At 29.3% G+C, this 21,280-nt stretch overlaps 1 protein-coding gene across 1 annotated transcript; it reads right to left on the bottom strand.

Moving 5' to 3' along the window:
* Positions 1 to 1,642: 1,642 nt before the first annotated feature.
* Positions 1,643 to 8,485, bottom strand: LOC100788705 (uncharacterized). Its single transcript, XM_003545677.5, has 11 exons — positions 8,279 to 8,485; positions 6,441 to 6,913; positions 6,136 to 6,232; positions 5,829 to 5,942; positions 5,468 to 5,752; positions 4,461 to 4,579; positions 3,847 to 4,371; positions 3,453 to 3,561; positions 2,772 to 3,355; positions 2,254 to 2,421; positions 1,643 to 2,166 (listed from the first exon to the last, which is right to left on the bottom strand). The coding sequence occupies exons 2-11, from the start codon at positions 6,902 to 6,904 to the stop codon at positions 1,971 to 1,973; spliced, it is 2,661 nt and encodes an 886-aa protein (XP_003545725.1). The 5' UTR covers positions 6,905 to 6,913; positions 8,279 to 8,485; the 3' UTR covers positions 1,643 to 1,970.
* Between the last annotated feature and the right edge of the window lie 12,795 nt (positions 8,486 to 21,280).

Below are 21,280 nucleotides of genomic sequence, written 5' to 3' on the forward strand. Positions count from 1 at the left end.
CTATTGTAGATTAAGATGTCGTCAAAGAAGAGAATGACAAATTTTCGCAAAAAAGCTCGAAGTGTGTCGTTCATGGTGGCCTGGAATGACGATGGTGCATTACAGAGTCCAAAAGGCATCACTCGAAATTCATAATGGCCTTAGTGTGTATGAAACACTATTTTGCTAATGTCTTCTTCCTTCATTAATATTTGGTGGTAGCCCTACAATAAATCAAGCTTCAAGAACCATTTTGCATTCCCCAATTCATCAAGCAATTCTTCCACTATTGGAATGGGAAAATAATCCTTGATGGTAATGGCATTCAGAGCTCAATATTCTACATAGAAGCGTCATGAGTCATCGCGTCATGAGTCATCGCGTCATGTGCTAGGCCTAATAATCCCATTATGCAACATTGCTAAATTTTTTCTAGCTACCAAAAAAAAAATTTGACCCAACCTAAAAGAATATTTACTATCTTAGAAAATTTTATGGCATTATAAAGAAACCAAAGCAAATAACAATACTTCTTTTATTCCAAAATAATTGTTGTCCTAGGTTGTTTTACATAGATAAAAAAAAAGAGTAATAAATAGATGAAAGAGAGTAGCAATTTTACAAAATTAACCTTATAAATTTTGTAATTCCTCATTAATTCATTTATAGATTTTGTAGTCCATCATAAATATTATTAAGTGATATGAACAAAAGAAATAATTAATGTTACATTGATAAACTAAAATGATGGACTACAAAATTTGTGTTGGAATTGTGCTTTATCTTCCGTAATTTAGTTATTAATCTTATACGACAATTATAATGAGACCGAAGGAGTATTATAAAATTGGAATTGTGTTTTACCTTCTATAACTTCGTTATTTTATGTATGTTGGAAATCGTGTTAGTTGGTTAAATTTATTCATGCCACCAAATTTTGTAAGCAAGAGTTATGTGCTCCGTTAGTTTTCATATCGAACTCATTGGTTGACATTTCAACGGATGAAACTAGTTCAGTTGGTTGAGTAGAATATGTGAGTTGTTGTAAATCTTCAAATACTTATTTTCTATTCTTACAAATAAAAAAATTGGCATTTTAATAAAGAGAGAAAAGTGGATACAATATGATATTTGATATGGTATAATAAAAAAAGAATTTTAAAAAAAAAGGAGTCTTAATGAGTTTTTATGATACATATGAATATTACTCAAGTAAGGAAAATTGCATTCGACAATTTGGAAAATCGAGGGAAAATAAAAGTAAAATTTGTACAAAAATGGTATTTGTTAGTATAAAACATACTCTTCAGTATAAATAATTAAGTAGAAGTTTTAGTACAACTAATTAAATATATTTTAAAATTAAAGAATCTATGGTGTGAAGTCTTGTTTTTATGATGATTGTATGAAGTCTATATTATTGTGAAAGTTTATAACAACTTATATATATGATTGTCAAATTTCCACTCATTTGATGTAAATCTTAATATATTTTTATACTTTTACCCAATGTAATGTAGATATTAAGAATATCATTCTCAAATGCATAAGTGTGTGGTGCAATATATAAGCAATCGAGAAAGTACTTGGCTCAAGTCCTCTTTCAATAATTGTGGGTTTGTGTATCAATATTTGAACCAAAGACCTCTTTACTCTAGTCATATTGTCTCCTAAATAATTGTGGGTTTGTGTATCAATATTTGAACCAAAGACTTCAAATGTCTCAATCTGCTAATTACACCACAGCCATGAGCCTCTCAAAATTTGCATGTCATCTAACATTAGAGCAACAAAACTAACATAACAACATTAGTAACATTTACAAAAATTAACGAATAAGTTAAAGAGCTGAATGGTGAATTGTTATACATGAATGAGTAATGTATTTTCTTCTTTCCCGACGCTTTCCTCATTTTTCTTGTAGGAAAATTTTGCCTATTTGACTCTGTAGCAATGTAAGTTGCTTAGGCTTGGTCCAGCATAAAACTGCTTTACAAGAAATCAATGTCATTTTCTTGATTTTCAAGAACAATAGAGGCAAGAGCAAGTCTATATGCTGTAGATCCTAAATTCCTAACAAGTACGTATATTTCCCTCCTCTTCTTCATAGGCATCTCCTTCCACTGTTCCTCTCTCAAATGAGATAGTAAAACAGCCTCACAAAAGCCCTCTGCTACTAGACTCTTGCTGCAATGTCATTGCACTTGGTAAGATTCTCCACAATGAGACATTTATATTATATATTAAAGTAAAAAATGGATAAGATTTCACAACCTTCCTTGAACAGAAGCTGTTGTGACAAAGCCAATAGGCCACCGCTGAGACTTGCTAGCAATTGAATCATCTGGTATCTGCATTCCCCATTTACCAGAGGAATGTTCTTTGAAGTATAATCGCATAGCAGATTGAGACATTTGAAGTCCCTCTTCTCTTTTCTCACAACTGCAATGACAACATATATAATTATATTTAAGATATTGATATTATTCTGCATTATAGTTTTTAAATTTAATGTCTACTTCAAGCAACAGTAGAAGAATCTTTGCTGTTTTGCTAGTTGCTATCCTTCCCCACATTCTAGCCTACATTTAATTGAGAAATTCACAAAAGAATAACTTTTACAGAAAAAATAGTTACACATCATATTCTATTACCCTGTACCCGGACGAAACATAGGTGTTGGCCAAAATCCAAATCAACAACAAAGTTGATGAGAATAATGAACCATATCCAACCAAGAGAGGAAATTAATATTATTAAGAAAAGGAATTTGTAATTTCAATGTTAATTACCTTGAAGTCCATAAAGATATGTCAGAAGGATATGGTGCACAAATAACTGCACCCTCTTCAAAACATCCTTCCTTGAAGGGACGAAGATGAACTCTTACAAAACATAGCTTATGGTCATAAATGTCAGAGCTTCTATGCCTTGGATCAAGCTTTAGTTCACCATTAATAAACTTAGAGATTCTAGCCTTTCCATCTGCTGCATAAGGAAACAATAACAATTGACCAGTTTTGGTTTCATTGAGGAAAGTAGTCAGCATACAACCTGTCCTCACTACAGTTCCATCAAACGAATTACTCCCGGAGTCAGAATTAAAAATTTCAAAGTTTCCATGGCAAGGGTTTGGTAATGAATTAGCATTGGTCAAATCTTCCCTAGTTGATAGATCATGAGTCTCCATTGCATTAATCACTTTGTCAAAAGTAATGCGAACAATACCCCATGGAGGCAGTATGGGAACTCTTAAATGCCTTATCACAGGAGGACGGAGTTCTTCTTTTTTATTAAATGCAGCAGCTTTAGCTTCCATTAAGCAAGAGTATGCCTTACAATCTGGGGAATCTGAAGGGAAAAATGGTAGCCCCATCTAGATAAACAGAAAAAGGGTTTTGTGCAAGATTTATTAGTTACATAAGATAGCAGAAAAAATGCATTTTTATGCAGTAGAGGGTGCAAATACTTACTTCACATGAAATCCAGTGCTTCTCTTGCAAACCTATTGCATGTGCCCCATTAGAGATGAGCGGAATCCAGAAGGCTTTGACCCAACTTAAGGGAAGTATAACAGACCATCTAGAAGACAATCACAGAAGCATTTATCAGACAGTACATAATAAGGAAGGTTTTGACATAAATACTTCATGGCTTCATGCATTGCAAGGAATCATGTTCAATCTAAGCAGGGAATTAAAACATAAATTATGATTATTATTGTTCTAGTATATCTTAAGCAGGAGATCACAAATACCTATCATTTGTTTTCAAGAATACAAGCCAAGCAATACTACTAGATAGAGTTCATAAACAAAAACAGTAATTTCAAACAAATTAAAAGGAAAAATAGATTAAAGAAGTTACCCTATAATCAATTCCTTCATATCATTTTTTAAAAGAAGAATAGGGCAAGATCTCGAGCACTGCACCTTAGTTGAAGAGTTGGCCTCTCCAGAATCTATATCATCAAGGCAGAAATTAACCATACGTTCATGGTGTTTCTCCTTGGAAAGGACACTGTCTTCCACTGGAGGCCTCAACCCTCTGGTGGTAGCATACCATAGATCGTCAATATCAAACTGGCTGTCTACAAGTTTAGACCTTGATAATGAAGATAAATCTCTATTCTCTTCCAATATTCCTCCCAACTCAGCAAGCTCTTTGTATTTCTTTTCTTGGGCATCACTCGGAGTCTTAGTTGAAATGGACTCCACTGGAACAACAGTCTTCTTCCATGGCAATTCTCGAGGATCCTTGACATTAAGAGATAGCATAGCACATGAAGAAAAATAATCCTCATTTCTCAGTATGGATGAATTTCTGATCTGAGAAACAGACTCTTCTTCGATAGGCACATGTTTCTTCAATTGCCAATAATTCTCTGAAATACTGTAATGTCATGAAGAAAAATAAGCCATTTCAGATCATTAATGTTTAAAAAAAAGACGGAAATGTTTTGTCTAATTTAAATAACAAACCTTCCAACACCATGCAATACTTTTTGAAGAAGTTGAAATGTCCCTAATCCAATTAATTCTAATTTTGCAAGTTGACCCTCAAGGGAAAAGCAATTAATTGAGATGCCCCCCTTCTCCATCTTAATAAAACAAAGCATATATTGTGAGTGAGTTTATATATAGTTTACAGTTCTATTCTTCAACTTCAGCAGGGAAATTAAAACCTTGGCCAAGCAACACCAACCAAATTAGTGATGATTCATCTGACAAGAATTTTTTATCTGAAAAATAACATTTTCTCAACTTTAACATTTAAGCAGTTGTCTAGCAGGATTAATATTAATTGTGATTTCAGACAAAAAACATTTCATATTAAGTTACATCTTTAAAGAAATAGTGACAAGCAAGTGAGACAGATGGACCTATGATCATCTGAATCTTTACACTGTCAGCTCAGATATAAATCCATATTAGGTCCCACCATCCACCATGCTCATTGTTGTAATGAAATATGACACTGACATGAAAGCCTTTCAAATGGACAATGAAAGAGAATGCAACAGTAAAGTGAGATTACTTGTAACATTAACCTATGGGAGAATTGGTTTCACAAATTTTTCCTTGTTTTTATGTTTATCAAGTACACATAGTAACATATTGATAGACTCATGAAGGACACGACAGAAAAATAAACAAAAATAAGCCAAAGTAGTTAGAGTAGATGTATAATCAGTTAGGGTTGGTTTAACAGTAGTTTAGTTACTGAATTAGTCTGGTGTCTAGCTTAAATAGTAGAAAGGAAGTATAAGATCACTCGTTCGGCATTGTCACTTGGCATTTAGGAAAAGAACATTAGCTTCATTCGGAAGGAGAATCCACTTGTTTGTACTTCTGTTATTGACACAAATATGATTTCTCAGTCCTTTCTATCTAATCTTTCAGACTCTGATTTTGGGTTTATAACCCAAACTACAAAAAAAAAAATACAATACAAAGGTCCATAGAAGAAGCTAAAGAAGAAAGTGAACCTCTTTCTGGCAGGCAATTTTTAGATTATCGTATCCTTCTTCAAAGGCAGAAGCATGTATCCACACCCATAGGCATCTAAATGAAGAACCGTGCTTCATTTTGCCTGATTTTTCACTTAACTCCACACCATGTTTGTTTGAATCATTACCAATGTCATGTTGTCCAAAAGAAGTACAATGATTTCTTCCATCTAGCTCTGTACTCATATTTTGTTGGGAACTTGGTTGCCACATGTAGGTTACAGGAGCAATTGGCTGAGAAACCGGTGCTCCACATTGATGCAGCTGTCAAGAAAGAAAAATTAGTTTAGTTTAATCAAACCAACCAAGCAGTTACTGGAGTCAGCAACAGGTCACCTACCATTGCTTTTCCATAGGTTACACTGTAAAGAACAGAGTCATCATGATTTCCAGGATGTGGTGTTGTTGCTGGATAGGGTTCCAGCACCATTCTTAATACTGACATTAATGAATCCTGTATACAAGAGAGCCTTAAATAAAACTAATAAAATTAAACCATCTCAGCCCACAATAATTATTTGATGCATGCATTTCAATATGTTTGAATCAGAACATCAGTTTAGTATGTCTTTTAGACTCAGATGTATAACAATGAAAAAGAAGAAAATTCCAACAAAAAAGCTAAAACTAAAACTAAAATAAACTACCTCTGGACCCTCCAATTGGACGGCAGTATAATAGCTTGCATCATGTACAAGCACCCCTTGTTTGAGCCTTTTCAAGAGCGCCCTCGAACCTTTACCCCTGCGTAAGCACATGCACAATCCTTGTTAGTGTTTCCAAGGGAATGTTAAAACACTCACAATCTTGTTGCATCAAGTTTCCATAATCCAATTCAAAAACATCCCAACAAAATCAAAGTATCAAACAACCCTACACCATGAAATTAATTAGCTTCAAGTTCCCCCATAGACTCTTTCATAAGCTTTTAATTTAACCCAAAAAGACCTACCTTCCTTGAAGACACAAAGGAAGGTGGTAACCCCAAAGCTTGGTCATAGCAAACCGCTTTGCATGCCACACATGAGTTCTCAGCCTCTTGGTTCCATCCCCAGAAGTGCAAAAACCATTCTCTGGGTTTTTCTTTAGTTCATATCTCCGACGAACACACCGAGGAAGCTTCTTTAGGTGATTCTCCTCCAAACCTGATTCGGCAAGGGCTTTATCAATTATTCCCAGTTTCTGCCTCTTTCTTCTGCACCCTTTTCTTGCAATTTGGTTATCAAACGCAGTTGTCCTTCTTCTCTTGTTCCTTTGAGACCTATAATCACTGTTTACTCTATTTTCTATGATAGATTGAAGACTCTGGAGTTCAAGAGCACGGGATTCAGCATATTTCTGCACATTGATTTTTCGAGGTGGTGGTGGTGGTGTAGGTACTGAAACTTGAGGCTTTTTGGTTCCATCAGTAACCATGGTAAAGAACTAAGCAAAACCAAAAAAATAAAATAAAATTAGTTTACAACTTTGCATTGTACTGACACAAATTATGCTGTAAAGCGTAAATAAAACCCTTGGTCTAATTGGGCGATTCAATCAGAATAGAATTTACACCACCATAGTCCAAAAGGAACTAGATGGGGCATATAGAGATATTGTAAATGAAATATACTTTAGCAAGGCTCCTATTTGATTGGTTAAATAGTATCATTTGTCTTTAGGAAACATAACAGGCAAACCAAAACTATCATAAAAAGTTTCTCAATCCCTAATTCTCAGATTCCCACATTGCCGAACTAACCAAAAAATGGAGATAACCAAATCACTTGTCTCCAACAACAATAATAAAAAGAACAAATGCACAGCTTCCAGGTTAGTAGGGCCTGATGGTGTTGGACTGTTGGTACTGGTAAAGCTGTGCAACTCAAATGAATAAATTTTTTATCACCTAAATGCAAAAATGGGAACTGCAAAGACATATCATGGAATACAATAGTTTAACCAATTTATTCAACTACAACAACTGGGATTAAAACAGATCAAGACAGTTTTTTCTAATTTCTAATGCTTACTTTAGAAACTACAAATTATAAACCTTCAACTTAATTTTGAAAACTGGAACCACTAAATCAATACAACTATTATCAGCCTCGCAAAGTTGAACTTAAGGATGACTCAAGCTTGCTAGTTGCAAGCTATCATCCACTACCAGCAGCATTCACAAAGGTACTAAAATCCCAAATCCCAATAACCTCTAAAAATAGCACACAGATTTTTATTTCCTGTTCTTAAAATCTTCAGTCACTACCTAACCTAGGATACTGTCATATTGCATCACAGCGATACAACGATAGAGGCAGTAGTGGCTGGCGCGGAAGTAACAGCATGAGGCAGTTAGACCAAGACAGAAAGAGTGATTAACAGTAATGTAAGAGTTAGAAAAAGGGGTGGTTATTATTAGTGTTCTCTGTAAATTTTCTCTTTCTGAGTGTTATTTTCCCTGTCTTGCACTAGTTCTTTATCCAGCTTGTATCACACTTCATAGTAAATAAAGGCTAAAATTCTATTTTCTAGCTTCAATGTCTGTTTTTCTTGCAGGTAGTCACAACAGACACTCGTTAGTTTTCCGCCTAAACGACATATCAATCCTAACGTATGGTAAAAAAGGGAAAAGCAACAAGAACGAGTATGCATCACATTCAAATTCAAGCACACAGGCTCGAAAACAAACGAAAAATAACACAAATTAGGTTGAAAAACAACGACTCAAATTAAAATCACAGGAAACATGTTAAACCCTAAAAAAGACATGGAAGGGCAGAAGCATGGTAGGGTTGGGAGAAGACTCACGAGTGGGTGAGAAAGAGAGCTTGGAGAGCGAAACCCTAGAGTGGAGCACGTGATTCTGCCATGTCGAAGCTGCGAGAGAAACTGAGCAGCTTTAGCTTTGCTTGTGTGTTCCCAAACAAATATCTGTGCTGGATTGGATTTGATTCTTTTTTTTCTGTTTTTACTCTCTCTCTCCTTTGTTTTTCCTATCGATTCTTCCTTTCTCGTTTTATACTGGTTGTGACATTGCGGAATGTGGACCATTTTCTTTTGTTTATCAGCAAAAAAAATAAATGCAATTTTGGGTCTTTTAAAACGAAAAGAAAAACAAGTTTTCTTAAAAATAATTGAACTTTTAAAATAAATCAAAGGACAAAAAAAATTATACCTTTCTTTAACAAGAAATTGGATAGATTAGATTACATTAGACTAGACTGGATTAGAAATGATGTTAAATGATTTAAAATAATAAAATAATTATTATAAAACCTCTTTTTTACGGAATTATTAAAGTTAATAATTTCAAATTATGTAATAATCTTTAATTAGATGAAAAGTGTTTAATTTTCGAAAGTTAGTATTCTTTATTATTTATTTTCTTAATAAATACTTTTAAGTATATAAAATAATTTATTTAGAAGGAAAATTTATGTTTAATTTTTATTGTATGTAAAAAAAAATTGAATCAACGAAAATCAGGCATGATAAATGAGATTAGTTCTCTTAAAGACATTTATGATTTCTAACCTAATATATATATATATATATATATATATATATATATATATATTATTGTATAATTAAATTTTATAATAAACATAAATAATATATATTGATATAAGATTATTGTTAATTATTTAATAATTTTTTTACAAACAAACTAGTGCCTTGTACCATGCGATGCACTAGTGAATATTTTGGTGAGAGGCAGAGTAATTTTTTTAAATTTGTATCTAACAATATATAAGTAATTATTTGTGTAGTTTAGTGAAAAAAATAATTTGATATATGATAATGGTTTTAAAACAATTTAAGTATTTTAAGGAATCATGAATCCATATTAAAAACTATAGGAATATAATAGGAATATAGGATTACTTGAGTAGAATATTTATAATTTCTAAAGAAGAAATTCGGAGTAAAAAAACTTGATACCCCATTGCCCATATGCTCTTCACTATGCGAAGGTATAGGGGAGGGATATTTATAATTTCTAAAGAAAAAATTCGGAGTAATATATATAAAATATAGAAGGAGATATAAGGTGATTTGATGGTTAAGGGAAGATGAAAGATGACAAAAGTTGCAGGATTTTGATGTCTCTACTAACAAAAATTAATATATTTTTTGATAAAAAAATGCATAGAAAAAATATTTTATAAATGTCAAAATTATATATATATATATATATATATATATATATATATATATATATATATATATATATAATTGTATGACAAATTATAATACATAAATAATTTAAGTAAAAAAGAAAAGAAAAATAATTGAAATTGAAATAGTAATTAAGTTAGAATAAACATTGACATTTAAATTCAAATAGAGTGGTAATAAAATCAATTTCCTTATTTAAGGAGGTTTGGATTCGAGTGATTTAAATGAAAGAAAATAAAATATGATTGAGAAAGGAGAATCTACTAATGATCTCCAACCAATTTTTCAAATACACAAGATCAAATGTATTTGCACACATAAACCCAATTAAATTAATTATAATTTATATTAATCTGCCATAGCTACCATTTTTTTTGTACATATAACTACAATGTTGTATTAGACTTCGTGAATTTTTAGGAATTTAATTCAATTATGACAATATAACATTAATAAAAAAAATTAAATCCAAATAAGTTACAAATTAGTAGGTTGGGCCGTGTGATGCAAATGATTAACTTCTTACTCTAAGGTACAGTAATTTTTTTAATTTGTATGTAATAATATAAAAACAAATTTGTAATTTTAAGAATTCATTTATATTAATTTGTAATTAATTAAAATTAGGAAATATGAATTTATTATTTAATCCCAACTATTATCACTTTCAAAAATCATATTTAAAAAAAATTAAGAATGCATTTATAAATTTTTTAATAATTAAAATAGTAAAGTTAAGAAGACTCCACAGGGAATATATAAGAAAAAAAGGTCGGAGAAGACTCTAAATCATTTCCTTGTTAGCATTTTAGAAGAAGGATTGTTATGTTAAATTTTTTTGAAAAAAAAAAAAGAAGAGTTATTTGGGAGAAGAGAGAAACCTGATTGAAGACATATTTCAAAGAGAGAGAGTACTTCATCCGAATATTTGAAATTGAATGTACATGGTAGGCATGAGTAATTATGGCATGCGTGTAATTTCAAATTGTCCTATTATAACGTAATATTATTTCTGATTAGATATTTTAAAATATTATTCTATATATAAGATTAGATTAGATTAACAATTAATGATGATTCTAATCAATCATTTAATTATATTTTAAATTTTAGATTTTTGTTACTTTTTTATGCATTTGAAATTACCTAATTATCCCTTAAAGTTTTAGGGGGGAAATTTTTATGCTTTTTTTATGCGCTGAAAATTTTGTGCTTATATGAAAATTAATTTAATATTTTATTAATCAAAACAATATATTATAAACTCAAAATTAGATTCAAATTGATTTCAAAAGTTTATAGATTAATAATATGTTAAAATTTTTACTATATTAAAATGGTGCCTACCAACGTGTTATATTTATTACATTTCGGATAATTTTTAGTTATACCTTATAATTATTATATTTACATTGAGATATTTTTAAAATTGACCTATGAAAATATTTATTGATTTCCTTCGTGATTACATTACAAGGTATATTAAAAATCCTTCGGAATAATTTAATGTTTTCTTTATTTTTCAATCTCCAATTTAAATAATTAACTGTAGAAATAAAATCACTCACAATAGACCGTAACTAGACTCAAAATTATAAGGCCAAAATTAACGTGAATTGTGTAACAAATTAAGGTTGCAAGTATATCAGTTTGATTTGGATTTAATAAGAAGTTATGATTCAATCCAATTAAATTTAAATAAAAAATAAAATAAAATTCAAATTAATATATGTGTGAATGATTTGATTTAGGTTGGGTCAATCGGTCAAAATATTAAACTTTGTCTATTTTTTTCAAATAATTTTTTTTATAAATTAAGATTTTTATTAAATGAATCAAACACAATTATTTTTTGTTAGATTTTTTATTAAAAAGAATATTTTGTGAGTTGTCACATCTCACTGTGACTTTTATGTATCTATCCATGAAAGATGACAAATTAAGCATACCAAAAGGAGTTTCAATAAGTATAGTGCATATGAGTCTCAAATATTTTTTTCTACCAAAATCAATGAGACATTAAGATGTTTACTTTTTGTACATAGATTCAAAATATTTTTATAATCTCATCTGAAGTGATTTCAATCAATAAAATTCTTGTTACTTTGATTATGAAGATTAAGGATGCATTGATGCTTACTTCAGGTTGATAAGTTTATGTAATCAATAGTATTTATTTTTAAAAAAATTTAAAAATATATATTATAATAATAATAATAATAATTTAATACAAATTAATGAGTCAATAAGTTCAATTATTACAAAATTGATTGGTTCAATTTAGGTTTGATATAAATATAAAAGTTATCTCATACTATGTAGATTCATAGGAATGAATTAAGTTTCTGGGTGACGGCTTGCAAATATCAAATCAATAAAAATAATAATAAATTAACCAATCAATTTCATTCAATTTGAAGAATCACCTAAAAAAATTGAACTTTAATCCTGCTTGATAAAGCGGTAGTGGTTATTACATTTAACCAAATTAATGTGTGATTACCAAGCTATCTCATTTAAGCGTGCTCAAAAATTGAATTTTGGATTACCAACCTATCAAATTTACTTTAATCTAAGGCTTAATTGTAAAATTTGTGTCCCTATTTTTTTTATTTCACCAAACCGGTCATCCTATTTTTTAATTTACTATTTGAGTCTCCTATATTTTATATTTTACTATTTGAGTAGTTGATTATAATTATGGATGGATAAGCGGACTCAAGTCCATGGATTGAACTGCAGGGTTCATGGTCCGCATGGACTATAGACCAATTGTTTTTAAAAATTCATGGTTATGCAGGATTTTGGGTCTGTCCCAGATAATCCGCAAGCTGTATAGGTTTCGACCATGGAGTTTGTGGGTTGGTCCGCAAACCCACAACCACTAATCAAGGCCAACCCAAACCCAATTAATCCTAAAAGTCTAATCCAAAATTTCTTTTCATTTATGTTAAAAATTTATTTGATTGTGTTAAAACTTTTGTAATTGAGTATTTATTAGAGATTTATTAAGACTTTTTCTTAAAAATATAATTGAGTGTATTTGACGTATTTTAAGAGTAAAAAATATATTTATTTTCAAATTGAAGTGTTTTTTTAAAATTAGGTGCACGAACTAGTCCTTTTGACCAATGTATAAATTTCAAGCGTTAATTAGAATAGAAAGTTTACCAACATTTTCTTAAAAATAAAGAACTATGATTTTTAGAATGAGAAAGACAATTAGAATATGTATATTTATATAATTTTTTTTATTTTATATATTATATTTATCTTTTAAAATAATACTTGTGATTTAGTGATAATTTTTTATCTATATTAAAATATTCATATTATTTATTGTAATATAGATAAAAAAATAGTCAATAAATTACATATATAAATATTTAAAAAAAATATTATCATTTTATTTAATTACGTTTATTTACCATATAATTTAATTCTTTAAAAAAATTACCCACTTGATTAAATAAAGTTAAATATAAATAAAAATATATTATTATAATAAATAACAAAAATGTTTTAATATATATATAATACTATCATTAAATCCTTATAGTATAAAATAAATTTTAAATAATGTAATAAAAACATAAGATTATAAATTTATAATATACTAGTTGGTAACCCGTGCATACGCACGGGTAGTTTCGCTAAATGATTTTCGATGAAAGAATTAAAAGAAAGGTATTGTAAAAAAAGCAAAAAGACTAACATTCATATATTATTATTATTATTATCATCATCATCATCATTATGTAGGCTTTGAGTTCCTTAAAAAAAGGATGCACTTTGGGACTTTATTCTTCACCCTATGAATCATATTGTTGCAACCCTTGCATGAGCAAAGCACCATCACCTTCAGCACCGCCGTTGTTACTATAGACTGTCCCAAAAATCAAACCACAAAAAAGCAAACTAAAAAAAGTAAAAGAATCGTAATCAAAATCGCAAAAAATAGAATGAAGATCAGAAGAGAACTCTATCAAAAACAAAAAATCCAACACACATAACACATTCCAATTTTCAAAGCAAACTCACTCATTTGATATTGTGATTCTCTTGCTCCATTGTGTCCGCCAAAGATGCAACACACTTGTTGGGAATAACAACCGTGCCTATTTATTTATGAAAACATAATTAAAATGTCAAAATAACGAAAACAGTAGATGGATGAAAGTCGAAGAAAGAAAAGATTAATGAAAAGAGAGAGTAATGAGGAAGAAAAAGAGATAAATGGAAGAAGAGAAGATTCAGGATTTGAGCCAGATTATTAAGCAAAATTAAATAGGAAATTGAAATCCACCAATTAGAGAATGACACACACCAGGAACCTCAAAGAAAAATATCTCAATGTTCATTCCCGGCATTACAACATAAAAAATAATAATAATAATAATAATAGTAGTAGTAGTAGTAATAATAACAACAACAACAACAATAAAATTAAATAAAATCTTAATCCAGCTTCCTGCAACAACAATAAATTTTATGATTTAAAATGTAAAAATTGCAGTATGATATAAACAGTATAAATAGCAGCATGCTTTTGGAGGTTCCAATAATTGTTAATAATAATAATAATAATAATACATCATTTCAGGTATGGGCACAACAGGTACATCTCTTTTGTTAGATAGTTTGTTGTAAGAAGCTGGATTAGGATTCTATATTTTATTGTTGTTGTTGTTATTATTATTATCATTATTATTTTTATTATTATAATTATTATTATTATAATGATAATAATTATAATTATTATTATTATAATGATAATAATAATAATTATTATTATTATTAAATTTCATTTTATATGATGTACATGTTGTGCATGAACATTTTTGTTTTTGTGATTCTGATGGTTGTGTGATTATTTGTTTGAAAGGCTGCATTAGGTTCTCCTGAGGACGACGTCACGACTTGCGAGCTCCGAGCCTCACCTTTCCGGCGACGGAGGTGGCGAGATTCCGACAAAGCGATGAGAGAAAAAGTTGAAATTGCGCTATTTAGAGAGAGAAGTTTCGTTTTGGTTTTGGAGAAGGAAGAACACGCTTCTGAAGAAGGAATAAGTAAACGATAATACAAAAAAAAATGGATTTTCGGACATGGGATGAAGTGTGTTGCACATCCAGATCGACATGATTGGAGAAGCCGGGACAGCGAGACATATGGTAGAGGTAACAAGGGAATTAAGTGAAATTAAATGGGGAGTTAGAAATCTGTCAATCAGGGAGTCACCAAAAAATGGATGTAAAACAAAGTTATTATTTATAGTATTTATTTTAGGAAAAGATATAGTATTACAATTATAAGTTATTTTTTTATAATATTATATTTATTTTAGTATTATTATATATTTATTGTTTTTTAGTATTTAATAGTTAATATTATTAGTATATATAAATAAGATAATATTAATAAATAAAACTAAGTTGTATTAGTATAAATAACTTATTTAGTAGTAATAAATATATGTCTTTATAAAAATTAGTCATTAATAAAATTGATTAATATTTTATACTAATGCAATGTTATGGTGACTAAAAAACTAAAAAAAAAAATCAAAACATCTCTATTTTTAAAATTATTGTATAAAATAGATTAAAAAAACAAAAACACAATCAAACATGTCTTGAAATTTCCTTTTTAAAAAAAATTGATGTAAAACCATTTTGAAAGAAAAAGTCGAGTAGAAAAAGAACTTGCTAATCATGTTTTAGTGCAGAGAGAGAGAGACGAAACAACAATGAAAAAGAAGTGGAGTAGGAGAAAAAGGTTTGGTCTTGGAGAAGTAGTGCAAAGAAAGAGATGAAGTGTATTCATTTGTGAGAAACTTCCCTAAGAAGCTAAACTTGCCTTCCAAAGTTGTTGCAGTCTCCTCGGTAAGTGCAGAAGAAAAATATGCTAAAGTCAAATCTAATCAATTACTGTACCACTACATCTTTCATAATAATAATAATAATAATAATTCACTTATCTATTCTGAGTATTCCTTTTTAACAGAAAAGTCTCGAATAAAAATGATCTCTTTTCAGTTTCTTAATATATATAAACTACTTCATCCAAATCTAGCTAGAGGCAATAAACCATCTTACCAATGACATAAACCACATTAAAATATGTAGACTTACATCCATTTTAATATTCATTTTGAAAAGGATTTTAAAATCTTCTTCCCCTTCACCTAATATTCATTCAAACTTTATCAATCATCATCATCAAATTTAATGCAGGATACATTATACTTGGAGAACATAGAGGAAAGGGAAATTGGGGGCACGCTTCCATTAATCCAAACAGCGAGAGCATGGGACCTGGTATTTACGGCCCCTCCACACATTATTTTTCTATATTTTATCATCTCAACAGAAAAATTGCTAATATATTTTATCGTCTCAATAGAAAAATTGCTAAATTCAAATTAATGTATAATCAGAGGAGGGAGAGAGAGACAAATTTTGGTGGGTGAGAATACATGTCACTTGGTCTATTTTCCTCCTCCTAAGAATAAAACCAAATATTATTAAAATAAAATATATAAGTAAAAGATAAATCTTAATTTACAAACTGATATTTTAAAGCTAAATTAGACCTAAATCTACATTTTTAAAATTTTCTTGAAGTTTCTAACGTTGATGCATTGTAGAGTTCCTGATAACCCTCAACCAAAGATAAAATACTGGATTTGCCTTGACACGAGTGCAATTATTTGTAGATTAAGGAGGTCAAGGAGAAGATGAAAGGAAAGGTCAACACTTCAAGCATATTTGGAAACTGAGACACCAAGTGGAGCCATGATCTATTTTTTCTTTCAATTTCTTATAATTTATATTCGCTAGCCATAGATACACAAAAAAAGAGTACAATTAGCCTTGGTATAGTTTGGTTGTTTGTACCTATATTTTTTATTGTTTGAAGAATCTTGTGGTAACATTACCTCACAACATATTTGAAGAATGTTGTCATTTTTTTGTTGTGTACCGAGCAATAAAATGACCAAAATTCAAGGCAGTGACAATGAAATTAACCTCAATTGTATATCAAATAAACTAAGAAATTATAGAAGAACAAAGTCTACATAATAATAATAATAATAATAATAATAATAATAATAATAACAATAATAATATAAATATTCTTTTTAGCCGAGCTTGTTATCTTCTTGGCTCTTTCTCTCTCTAGGAATTGCCGCTACCTATTTCAAAACCCAAGAATTGAACAAATAATAAAAAAAATTTTAACATTTATAATATAAATGTTTACAACAAACAGAAATTAGGCAATTGCAGATCAATATGCAGCCAGTGTAATAGAGCATGTAATTTTTTTTTAAAAAAAATTTAAGTTAAAAAAGAGAGGAACTCTAACATCTTCAAATCCCGTGGTTGCCCTGACCTCCTACTGATGGTGGAGAGAAGAGATCACAAAAGCGAATGACGAACAAACAAAAATGAGAATAACATGACTGCAATTGTAAAGAAGAAAATGAAACATGAATTAATAAGAATGAAGAAATAAGAGATAAATCCATAGCAGAATAACATGAAATTTGAAGTTGAAGTACCTCTCAAATAGCTTGAACCTTCCATCAAAATAATAATAATCATAATAATAATAAACATGCATAAAACAAAGCACAAAGAAAGAAACTTGTCGGCTGGATGTTTTTTCATGGATCACCTTGCGAGCGGGAAAATCAGAAAGGAAAAAAAACATGAAAGATCAGTAAGGAAGGAAAAACATGAAACAAACTAAATAATAATAATAATAATAATAATAATAATAATAATAATAATAATAATAATAATAAAAATAATAATAATAATAATACTAATATTGCCTTTTGCTAATACTGCGCCTCCAATTGTACATCCACTCAACAAAGTATCAATTTATTTTCTTCCCTAATCCTTTTTATTTATTTTCTGATTAGAAAACAAACTAAGAAACTATAGGAGAATAGAACTTACATAATAATAATAATAATAATAATAATAATAATAATAATAATAATAAACATGCATAAAACAAAGCACACAGAAAGAAACTTGATGGTTGAATGTAATCAAATGTAATAATGACAAAAATATGATACAATGATTCAACAATTAATTACGTGTATATTAGTAAATAATGAATTGTTATATATAGTAATCAATTATTATATGCTAATAAATGTAACGAAAGTCATAATTTTTTTATGCTGAATCATCGTATGTTACGATGATTTGATTGGATAACAATTAAAATAATTAAAAAAAAATCAATTGGAATAATATGTTTACTATTACTATTAGCATCAATATTGAATAAATTAAATAAATATTAATTGATTACATGTTAATAATTTAATAAATAAATTAATAATAACAGTTAAAGTATTATATATTAACCTTAATGATATGATAATTCAAATTCAAATTAGAAAATTTAAAATCTTGCATGATTTCAGTTTCAATTTTATAGACACAATAAGGAAAAACATGAAACAAACAACTATAACTAAATAATAATAATAATAATAATAATAATAATAATATTTCCTTTTGCTGATACGGTGCCTCCAGTTGTACATCCACTCAACAAAGCATCAATTTATTTTCTTCCCTAATCCTTTTTATTTATTTTCTGATTAGAAAACAAAGTAAGAAACTATAGAAGAACAGAGCTTACATAATAATAATAATAATAATAATAATAATAATAATAATAATAATAATAATAATAATTTTTAGAGAATGGCAAGGTGGTGGAGTCTTGGGATGCATGTAAATCAAAGGGGAGGAAGAAGAAGAAGAAGGGGGATGAAGGGGGTGCGCCCGAGGCTGGGTGTTGGGTTAGGTTGAGGTTCATTGGGAGCTGCATTTCTTCAAGATCCAAGGTTGATACCTTAATGAGTGGCAGTGGCACCAGCACTCATTATGGTAAATTCATCACTATTTTACTCTTATTTCATGTTTTTATTTATTTATTTTTATATACATCTATTGGTTTTTTAAAGTATACATTGAATATTTTCCTTGTAATCAAAGGATCATATGCGTGGAATAATGTTAAAGTTGAAAATATTAATGTTTTATGACTACTATTATGAATAACCTTATGACAGAAACTTGATGTAATGTGTAGGATCCAAGCGCCATGAATACAGAGAAATTTCTAGTCCTTTCCCGAAAGTTGATATCCAATTCCAAGCTTTGGATTTAATAGCAACTATAATAAAATCCAGATTACATCTTTCTTGTTTGAAAATAGTTGCATTTCTATCCATTTCCAATCAACTTGTTGGTTACTCATGTTTAAAGATAGAAATAAAGAGAAGTAATCCCGCAAAGTAAATAATTCTGCTATAAGATTATATAGTTTTTTTTTATCAGCGCTATAAGATTATATATAATTTGTAGTATAATCAAATTTTAGTGTTAATTTCATTGCTATAACAGATTTGTAATTCCTTTTGGGCTATTGAATAACTATTCAAAGGTGTAGTATAAGATGCTAGCAAAATGTGTTTCAACCATAAAGTTAAAATAACAATCACATTTTAGATCATGCTTCTATTGAGAAAATAATCAAGATATTTCAATTCTGATCATAAGGTTCAAATGACATGTTCATGTTCAATTATTCCCTAATAAATCCCCTAGCTAGCAGCAAATAACTCCAAAAATTAAAATTATATAGCAGTTAGTCAATTATAATCAACTAAGCAAATGCCTCTTTAACATGATCTCATTCTAATTCTTCCCTGGTGAATCCCATAGCTAGCAGCAAAGGTTGTTTACCACAATATAATGAATATCATCCCCTGCAAGGATAAAGAAGGACAATTTATCAAAATCGTGCCCACAATATAATGAAGATCATTAGGAATGAAAAAATTATTATAGATGTAGATATACATCAACATCTTCATTTTCTATACTGCTACTCGCCTACCTTGTTCAGTATAAAATAATCTATATACTATCTACTATACTTTTCATCCCTTACACCCTTACACAGGGCATATACTAATCAAAATTCTGATTCTAAAAATCAAAATCCATCATTCCCTTAACCAACATGTGCTACATTATACAACTCACTCATTTCACCAACCAATAATATAATCTGCTATTACTATAAGCGAAGAATAGGTTGTTTATTTTACAAAAGTGAGAATAAAAAAATGCATAATCTTGAGAAGCAAAAATTGAGTAAGAATCAATGACTTATTTGTCATATAAGAATAACAAAAAACAAATAGCTTCCGATCATTGGTTGATGGAAGAGCTACAATAACTTCAATTTTGTGAATATTGAAGCGAGAATCCTATCCTTGCCGGAATGTGAAAGCCTAAAAATTGATACCCAAAGTGAGAATAAAAAAATGCAGAATCTTAGAAAAATAAACATTAAAACACAAAAAAAAAGAAGAATATTGTTTTAATTAATTTAATTTTCTGTTTTCATCAAGCAAGAGCTATGAATAGATTGCTACTTGAGAAATTCTTCTTCCACCATCTTAGTAACTATGCATGCAGCTTAATTCTCGATCTCGATGACAAACCAAATTTTCTCCTTTTGGCTTATAAGTTCTTCATTGTTAAGCGGTCAATAATGGATCAAATGAGGGAAAAAAGGGAGAAAATAGAATATTAATAAGATAGAAAAAGAAAAGAATAAACTCACCAGCCAAGAGGAAAGAAAAAGATTGACTTACTTTTTTATGGAGACCAGTGATGTCCTAATAGAACCTCCAAGTTAGAATTAATTGAAAATGAGTCTTTTCTTGAAATTTGCTAAGGGAAAATATGGATAGGGAAACAAAAAACATTTTACACTGTTTATCCTTAAGAGAAAGAATATTCACTTTTTTTTTTGAAATTTCAAAGTGGAAGGAAACATTCACAAATAGATAAAATAAATACATGAAAGATAAAACCATAAAAATGACAAAAAGGAATGAACTTACCATATCAAATCGTTGCATGAACAAAGCCCTTCACAAATTCTTCAGCCATAACGAAAAATGCTCGTAGAGAAAATGAAGGTTGGGAAAAAATAAAAATTAGATACCAAACTACAGGGAAAGAAAAAGAAAAAGAAGCACGTACGTCATATAAAATGGAAATTAAAGGTTGGAAAAAAAATAAAAAATAAAAAATTAGATACCAATCTACAGTGAAAGAAAAAGAAATGTTGGTAATTTTTTTTATCTACATAGATAATATTTGATAAAATGTGTGGAAATAACAAATTTGTTTTTGATATAAACGGAAGGTCTGTTCTTGAGAGAATTAGTAGTCCAAAAACTCGCCATCTTAGAGTAATTTCTTGAGTTACTAAAAAATAGTTATTTTCAGAAAAAAAGAGAAAACATTTACTCTAAAGCCCTTTAATAGATTTTTTTTTTCTTTCTTTCCTCTTCTTCAAATAAGCGTATCCAAATTATGGCTATTGCTTCTTACACTTCTCAGTTGTTTTCCTACACTTTCTTTTGTCTTTCATAATTCATTCTCTTTTTGGCTCCAAGAATGATCAATCTAAAAGATTGAAAAATAATTTCAAAAAAATGCAGGAAGCAACTTGAAGATTGGGAAGTGCTAGGACAAACATGTTCTATTCTACTTTTGACAATTAAGAAGA

The sequence above is a fragment of the Glycine max genome, chromosome 15, assembly GCF_000004515.6.
Source record: "Glycine max cultivar Williams 82 chromosome 15, Glycine_max_v4.0, whole genome shotgun sequence".
Lineage (NCBI taxonomy): Eukaryota > Viridiplantae > Streptophyta > Magnoliopsida > Fabales > Fabaceae > Glycine > Glycine max.